The 9,006-nt window shown below is 35.8% G+C and overlaps 2 protein-coding genes across 3 annotated transcripts; one reads left to right on the forward strand and one right to left on the reverse strand.

Annotated features, from left to right (window-relative positions):
- Positions 1–787: 787 nt before the first annotated feature.
- LOC138868241 (uncharacterized) lies at positions 788–1,675 on the reverse strand. Its single transcript, XM_070145771.1, has one exon. The coding sequence runs from the start codon at positions 1,673–1,675 to the stop codon at positions 788–790; it is 888 nt and encodes a 295-aa protein (XP_070001872.1).
- A 1,156-nt stretch (positions 1,676–2,831) lies between these two features.
- LOC104232086 (putative late blight resistance protein homolog R1A-3) lies at positions 2,832–8,287 on the forward strand. 2 transcript variants are annotated; one of them, XM_070174224.1, is made up of 3 exons: positions 2,832–4,788; positions 5,002–7,281; positions 8,104–8,287. In XM_070174224.1, the coding sequence occupies exons 1-2, from the start codon at positions 3,516–3,518 to the stop codon at positions 7,242–7,244; spliced, it is 3,516 nt and encodes a 1,171-aa protein (XP_070030325.1). In that variant the 5' UTR covers positions 2,832–3,515; the 3' UTR covers positions 7,245–7,281; positions 8,104–8,287. The 2 variants fall into 2 exon arrangements, with proteins under 2 accessions (XP_070030325.1, XP_009783489.2); XM_009785187.2 differs by having other exon boundaries at positions 2,832–7,281.
- The last annotated feature ends 719 nt before the right edge of the window (positions 8,288–9,006 follow it).

Consider the following 9,006-nt stretch of genomic DNA (forward strand, 5'->3'; position numbering starts at 1 on the left):
GAATTCCTTAAATTGAAGAGTCTTTTGGTTCTTCATTGAATGTCCATGTGAAATCTCAATTATTTTATGCATCATAATAGAGCCAGGATGACCCAACCTATCATGCCAAATAATAAAATTATCTTGATTAGTAAACTTCTCATTTACTATGGCATGTGTTTCAATCCTGCTAATACTTGTGTAATATAAGCCAGAGGAAAGAGCAGGTAACATTTCAAGCACATATTTCATACCCGAATTTATTGTAGTAATACAAAGATATTCAATCTTTTCATTATTTGTAGTCTCAATGTGATATCCATTTTGGCGAATATCTTTGAAGTTTAATAAGTTTCTTTGAGATTTACTACAATATAATGCTTCATCAAAAGCCAAATTTGTTCCTCCTGGTAGTAATAAATTGGCTTTTCTAGAACCTTCAATTAATCTTGTACTACCGGATATTGTATTAACATTGGCTTCTTTCATTACCAAATAAGAGAAATATCTCTTATCTCTTAAAATAGTGTGTGTTGTAGCACTATCCAGAAGACATATATCATCTTTATTAATCTTGAGTCCAACTGAAGACTGGGAAATTTTCATATTCTTCAAAAAAAAATTAAAAAGTACATTATAAGAAATATGAAAGACAAACAAAAAAAATATTAAAAATTACATTAGGAAGGTAGAGACTAGCAACACATGATGCATTAGGAAACACACTCGAGAAAAATAAACTAATTGCAAACATAAAAAATGATAACTTTTATTATAGTCTTCATTCCCCAGTAAGATGATTAGTTCTTCAGTCAATATCATCAAAGAAGTTTCCAGCTTCTAAATGAGTAATATTTGTTAGGCCTCCAAAATTATCATCTTTATATGCAAGATGTGCCTCAGAATCATATTTGTTTGAGGGGCCTGCTTCTTCATCATTATTTTGAAAGGTCAAATGTGCCTCCGTATTATTTTCTTTCTTTCTAATGGAGGCTTGATAAAGTTTGACAAAATGATCTGGCGTATGACAAATGTGTGCCCAATGACCTCTCATACCACACCTGTGACAATTATTAACTCTATCTTTTAAAGGATTATTTTGAGGACTCTTATTATTCTCTTGTTTATTTCCACCATGACAACGACAATTATTTCGCCCCCTTCTATGTCCACATCCACGCCTACGACTATGGCCACGACCACGACCACGATAATAATTTTGTCTTCTTTCAGACTTTTGAGTGGTTGTTACCATATTAACTTCAGAAAATGGTGCAGAACCAGTAGGACGTGCTTCATGATTTTTCATTAAAATGGTATTATGTTGCTCAGCCACCAGGAGGCATGAGATTAATTTAGAATCTTTCTTTAAACCTTTTTCATGGTATTGTTGTTGCAATACCATATTTGACGCATGAAAGGTAGAAAGAGTCTTTTCTAGTAAATCCTCATCATTTACAATTTCCCCACATAATTTAAGTTGGGAAGTTATCCTGAATATAGCAGAATTATATTCACTTACAGTTTTAAAATCTTGTAACCACAAGTGAATCCATTCATATCTAGCTCTTGGTAATATCGTTGCCTTAAGATGGTCATATCGTTCCTTCAAACTGCTCCATAGTTCAAATGGATCCTTTAGGGTTAAGTATTCAGTTTTTAATCCTTCATCAAGATGATGACGAAGAAAAATCATAGCCTTTACTTTATCCTGACTTGATGTTTCATTTCCTTGTACAAAGTATTTTCAAGAGCTTTTGCAGCAAGGTGAATTTCAGCATCAAGGACCCATGATAAGTAATTCTTTCCGGTAATGTCTAGTGCCACGAATTCAAGTTTTGACAAGTTTGACATATTGAAACTAATCACAAAATAAATGGGTTAGAAAGAATAAAAATAATTTTCAATGAAAATATACTTCTAAAAAAAATCAGACAACTAAATTAAGAAGTTGATCACTTCAAACATGTAGTATAAATAGAAATTTAAGTAACATACAATATATATATGTCAAATAAACAAGAATTATATAGTATATAAATAAACATAAACAGATATATTCAGTATGGTAAAAGAAAAGCAATTTATTATAAACGGGGACTTGAGGAATAATCCTATATGGTGATAAGGGTGTAAACGGGGACTTGACGAATAATCCTATATGGTGATAAGGAGGAATAATCCTATATGGTGATAAGGGTGTAAATGGGGACTTGAGGAATAATCCTATATGGTGATAAGGGTGAATATATTCAAATATCACTTTCCACAAATTGTAAAGCAATTTAAACTAGTATGTGCAATTATTATTTAGTCACCTTAGTTATCACTATTTTATTTTGTTAGTTTAACGCACTTAAGATCTATATCTTATATTTTCTTTAACAATAAGCAAGGTAAGAGAACTTCTGTAACATGATCTACTAAAATAAATGCTTAACAATATATGAATTTGTTAATAAATAGCATATTGGTACTACCATAAACCAAAAGAATATATAGTGATATACCTGAAGGAGAATCGAACACAACTAGGATGTGATTGTGAAAAATAGAGGTGGCAATCGTGCTGATAACGTGTTATAAAACTAAAAGCAATTTACTATAAACTTGAACAAGATAATAGAGATAGAAAGAAGGAAGAGAATTTATTTCTTTTTCAATTGTGTGTATTTTCCTATCTATTACAAGGCCTTTATATAGGCATGAAAAGTGAAGAAAATATGTCATTGAATATGTCATTAAGCATAGAAAATATGTTATTGAATATGTCATTAAGCATTTGTAAAAATCATGTGAGGAGGAGACATCCACCGTAAGATTTATCTTATAACACTTTTCACATATTGTATTATGTCGGCTTTTTAAAAATATGCGTATTTTGAAAAGTGTTTTTCTCATAACTGATTCTCAACACATGCTCCCGGCGTCTCTTCTTCTCCAGAAGGTCACCGCTGCATCCCTGAAGCACTCTAGCTCGGGTTTGATTGTTATAGATTGGGTTATATTGTAAAGGAATTGCAGAATTCAAGCCCTTCCTGCAATTTGTTTGTAATTCTAGTTACCCAACTTCAAAAACTAGAATTTTCAGCGCCTTTGTCCTCCACTAAAGGGAAACGAAGAAGCATTAATTTCTCTCTTTGTTGATGGTATCCTCATTAAGTTCGGTTTGAAAATTTGCTTGCTCGCTTCTATTTGAGTATATGCTGGATTTCTGGTGTTACAATCTGTGCGAGGAAAAAAAAAAAGGATTGCAGGGTGAAAAGATGCGCTCATCTTTGTTGCTGGCTGTATCACAGATGTTTCTATTTTTTGTCTTTTATTTGCTTTTAACTTTTAGTTAAGTTTTATGAGACTTAGCAAAATGTAATTTGCCAAAACAAGATCCAAGTAGATTCTAATTTGGCTAATTTCTGTGGACGGAGTGGAGTTTTCCTTTAGATGCTGATGGACCATCGTTAGGTTGGAATACTCACTCTTCAGTCTTGACTCTTGACCTTCTACTTCCTTCAGTTTGTTTACTGATCTGCAAAGCCATGGACTTGGAATCTAATATTGGCCATCTTATCAAATTTATTGAAAAAGAAGTTATAATCGAAAGGTCGCACCTTGATGATCATATTCATATAGTGACGCTTAAGATGGAATTAACATTTCTGTTTCAACTTGTTCGCTGTCCCGCTTCATGGATCAAGGTGGATAATGAGTTGGGAGATCTTTTGGATCGTGTCCGGAGTTTGATCACAAAGGCAAGACACGACCTTCATTTGACTAGTGATATTGGAAGATCTGAACTGGAACGTGTTGCTTTTGACCTACTTAAAGAGATTTGGCTTCTCAAGCCAGACATGGTTTTAGTTCTAAGTCTTCTGCCCAAGCTAGGATTTTCAACAGACATGATTGAAGTCCTGGCTCGATACATTAATTCCCTTGTCGACAATCTAGAGTTTTTGCTCAAGTTCAGGGCAGATTTTGTTGCTCCTGTGAAGGAAAAACTTCAACTTGTCAAAGGAAATCTAGTTTATCTGGGAGGTTTTGTTTCCTTCATACTAGAGAACTTTAATAATGGGCCCAACGACGTCAACAAATTCTGGGATTATGTCACAGGTGTAATAAAAGAAACAGCACGTTGTATCTCTTCACTTTGTTTGGCAAAGGATTCGGATGATTATATGGTTGGTGGCTTTTGTTTCATCCTTGTAGATCTACTACACAGCAGTAAACCTTATGTTGAAGCCCTGAAAGTTTTACCCTCAGTGCTAAACTTCAGTAGGGAATTGGATGCCTTTGCAACGGACTTTGTTAATTTCATCCTAGGGGCGCCGATAACAGAGGAGCTCAATTCCCGGTCTTATCTACTGGTCTACAAATATCGTGTTCAAAAACTCCAGAAGTCGCTCAGGTTACTGCTAGTATATATCTTATGCAATGAAGTTCAAAAGGAAAGCTTGATAATCTTTGATCTTGTATTCAATGAGTTTTGGTCCTTCATTAAATCATTGGACAACCGAGAAATGGATGAAGATTTGGACAAAACAATTGATCTGGCTATATCCCATTTGGTGCAAAAGATGGAGCCTATGGCATCAAAGATCTTAAAGGGTACTATCAAGAAACAAAAGCCAGCATTGCCCTTTTCCCAGATTGATAGTTTGGGATGTATAGATTTGGTATCGCAGAATTTGCTGAGATTGTTGGATCATAGGATTGATTCAATTGCTCCGGTAGCACATCAGATTAAATTTGTAGTGGCTGAGATTAAAAGATTCAAACCTTTTCTCGAAAACAATGTTGACCAACAAGGAGAAGGTAAGGAAGTGTTAGATGTTTGCAATCATATGACCAATTTATTTGTCAAATTTGAGTATGTTGTGGACATGTTAGTGTTTCAACCTTCTCGTCCACGGAACAATCAGTTAGACGATGTCATTGAAGAAATTAAGTTCAAATTTGAGTATGTTGAAAACTTCTTGGTTGATCTTTCTTCCACATGGAACATTGATGTAGGCTATGTAATTGCAGAAATTAAGCTTTTCAAGGACATTGTTGAATTTGCGCATATCTTCATGGAAAATAAGGATGCCCCAAGTGATTGTCAAACATCAAAACCTAGCACTCCAATCATTGATGAAGCAGTTGTAGGCTTGGAGGACCAGATAGAAATATTAATGGCACGGGTAATTGGTGGTGAGGCAGAGCTTAATGCCATTCCTGTCATTGGCATGCCAGGGATTGGTAAGACAACACTCGCCAAAAGAATTTACAATGACAGAAGAACTTCAGATCACTTTGATATTCAAGCGTGGTGTTATGTTTCTCCTAGACTTACGGCGAGTGAATTGGCCCAAGATATTTTAATTTCTATCGTTGATCTGAGCAATGACATTTACAAGTCAGAGGAGGGGAAGGAGCTAGATTATCTTGATATTTTACGCAGACAGTTACATAGAGGAAGATACCTCATCATTGTAGATGAAGTGTGGGATTCTCATATATTTGATGAGTTGCACAGGTGTTTTCCAGATAATCATAATGGAAGCAGAATTCTTGTTACCAGCGGCCGAAAATATGAGGATCCATTGTTTGATGATCCTCTTTTGGTTCGCTTGTTGACTCCGGAAGAGAGTTGGGAGCTATTACAAGTGAAGTATAATCACCTTCGCTTATGTACTCGAGAAGAATTTCGCAAACCCCCAATTCCAAATGAGAACTGTCCTGCTGAAGTTGGAAAGGAAATTGCCGCAAATTGTCGAGGGCTACCTCTGGCCATTGTTTTGGTAGCTGGGTTTCTTGTCAATTTAGAGGACGACAGCGATTGGCTAACCATTACTGAAGAGGCATTTAGTTCAGAAACTAATCGTGATGTAGGAGACTGCAATGAAATAATAGAATTGAGCTACAAAAATATGCCTGGTTATCTAAGACAATGTTTTCTATATTTTGCGGCATTACCAATGAGTACAGAAATTTCAGTTTCAAAACTAACATGGTTATGGGTTAGTGAAGGATTTGTACGAAGAGATGAGGTGAAGAAACCAGAGGAGGTAGCAGAAGATTACCTGAATGATCTTATCGGGAGGAGCCTTGTAATGGAGGCCAGAAGAAGTTCAAAGGGCGGGCTGAAATCATGCCGTATTCATGATTATCTTTATCATTTCTGTCGAGACAAATCTAAAGCCGAAAAGTTCTTGCCAGTGGCATCGCGGTTTGAAGATTTCGTTCTGAATACACGCATTCCCCTTACCCGCACAATGATATATTCTTCTGAACCCGGTTGGCATCGCTCCTGGCCAAGTCCTCTTCCCGAAGAAGGTCCATTTCGGGGTGTCAAAGAGCTTGTTAGAGTGTTGGATTTGGGGTGCATCAATATTGGCAATATCTTTCCTCCACAAATAAAAAGGCTTGTGCATTTGAGATTTTTGTCACTTCAAGGTGACATGACGGTCATGCCCTCTTGGATTTCCAAGCTTTGGAACTTAGAAACTTTCCTAGTGAAAGGAACAAAAGGTGAGGTAGCATTACCATATACATTTTTCAGTATGGCAAGGCTGAGGCATGCACATATAGATAACTGTACCTTCCCAGATTCCAACTTATCCCAATTGGATTGTTTGCAGACCTTATCCACCCCATCTCTTTCTTATAACAAAGGGAACATAATGAGAAGTTTTCCTTTCCTTCAAAAACTAAAATGCATGTTTTTGGAATCTTGGGGTCATTCTGAGAACTTGGGAGAATCTTGCAATCGATTTCCAGTTTTGGATTTCTTGAATCAGCTTGAATCGCTCAATGTGATTTATCAAGGCCGGGTGCTTCTGCCTTGTGAAATTAACTTCCCCTCAAACCTTAAGAAATTGACCTTATCAAAGTTTAGGCTGCCATGGGTTGAAATTTCTGCGATCGCAGCATTACCAAACCTTGAAATTTTGAAACTGCTTTCAAAAGCTTTTGAGGGAGAAGAGTGGAATGTGAGTGATGAGGAATTTCCAAAACTCAAATACTTGAAATTGGGAAATTTGAACATTACACTTTGGAATATATCAGATGATGCCTTCCCATCTCTTGAGCATATAGTGTTGCAAAATTGCAAGCAGCTCATTGAGGTTCCTTCTTGTTTTGGTGATAGTTGTTCCCTGCAAAAGATTGAGGTGATCTTGTGTAGAGACACTGTTTCTCAATCAGTCAGAAAAATTGAGGAAATTCAGTGCGAAGAGATGGCAAACAGCAATTTCAAGGTCATCATTCAGAACCCAAACATGGACTGAAGAAAACGAATCTCGTCTTCGGTCTCCACGCTCACTTGTAAGTACACATTCTATGCTTATTTTGATGTTCTCTCCCCCTCTCTATATATATGTGCAAGAATACATGACCTTTTAGTACTTTTAAATTCGTAGAATCCAGTTTCCTCGTGGCGTTGAAATCTAAACGATTTTAACTTGAATTTGACATACTTTGAGAGAATATAAATACATAACCATTGGTTTGTATGATAGATGAGGGAGATGTAACTTTTTACATAGATCCAAAATCTTTGATAACCTCACTAATTCTATTAATGTTGTAAACAAGGATAAATAGCACAATTCTGATGTTTTTAGTCTTGTTTCTTTTGGTTTCTCTCTGTAATGGGGTACTGTGATAGCTGATTTATTTGTATGACTTGTAAAGGTTCTATACGAAATTGGTTTTTGCACAATAGGATTTTTTTTCTTCTGTTGATCCTTCTAGATCTGAGATTACAGGTTCTTGATTGGCTATTCTTGGAAGTTGCATAAACATTCAAATCCTATAAATCTTAGTTATTTTGACCTGATTTCAGTCTTTGGACGGGCTATTCTTGGAAGTTGCATATTATGGCGTTCAGTGGCGGATCTACATGTATCTTTCACAAGATTTAGTAAATTTGTATAAGTAATTATAAAAATATTTAGATAAATATTGAGAGAGCACTCATAACTAAATTCTTTTTTCCTCTTCTTTCAGAATTTTTATCAGTGAGCACCCACGACTTTAAAATCTTGGATCCGCCACTGATGACGTTTTCTGAAACCCTTATCCCGTTATGATTTAGTTGTCACTTGTTTAAGTCAGTGAACTCATTCCTTACTTTTATGTCTACAGATGCAAGTGTTGATTCCTATCCGCATACTTGAGCTAGAGCCAGGGTACTTTAGTTATGAGCAGCAAGTTTCCTTCTATGAGTAATGCTGGTTCCACTTCTTCTTTCTCTATTGTTATGTTTCAATTTGACAGTTATTGAAAACTCTTTGTTGTATTTATCTAAGAACCTTGTGTGTGGTTGTAATTTTGTAATGCATTGAACTGTCTTACTCTTCGGGAATAAAAATTGTGTTATATTTTTATATAACATAGGTATATATATTTTGCTCCGATGGTAAGCACCCTCCACTTCCAATCAAGAGGTTGTGAGTTCGAATCACCCCAAGAGCAAGGTGGGAGTTCTTGGAGGGAATGATGCCGAGGGTCTATTGGAAACCACCTCTCTATCCCAGGGTAGGGATAAGGTCTGCACACACACTACCCTCCCCAGACCCCACTAGTCGAATTATACTGGGCTATTATTGTTATATATATTTTGCTAGTCTACCATCTTGCTTATTCCGTCTAAAATGAATGACTGTGACTCTTGGGATTTTTAAGTGCTATAGTTTGGATGATATGAGACAGATACAAAAATGATGCTTAGTTTCAGGGAAAATTTTGCCGAGATTTTCGAAGACTCAGATGCTTGCTATGATGTGAAATTTGGTTGTATTACAGTTTTATATATAGAAAATTCGTCAGAGAAAATTGAGTACTTGAGAGTAACAAAAATAATGATCTCGAAACACACCTTGAATGCAAGAGGATTGACCAGCACACTTATCAGGAACTTCGAAGATAACTTCGTTTGAAAGGAAGGTTAAGTCTTGGGGCATCATGCACTCCTTGATGTCACTTTCTACGCATATATCTATCTATCTATATATATATATATATATATATATATATATATATATATAC

The sequence above is a fragment of the Nicotiana sylvestris genome, chromosome 5 (assembly GCF_000393655.2).
Source record: "Nicotiana sylvestris chromosome 5, ASM39365v2, whole genome shotgun sequence".
Lineage (NCBI taxonomy): Eukaryota > Viridiplantae > Streptophyta > Magnoliopsida > Solanales > Solanaceae > Nicotiana > Nicotiana sylvestris.

Excerpts from the sequence above, each read along its gene's own strand:
- LOC138868241 (XM_070145771.1), bottom strand. The coding sequence starts at position 1,675 with ATGATTTTTCTTCGTCATCATCTTGATGAAGGATTAAAAACTGAATAC.
- LOC104232086 (XM_009785187.2), top strand. The coding sequence starts at position 3,516 with ATGGACTTGGAATCTAATATTGGCCATCTTATCAAATTTATTGAAAAA.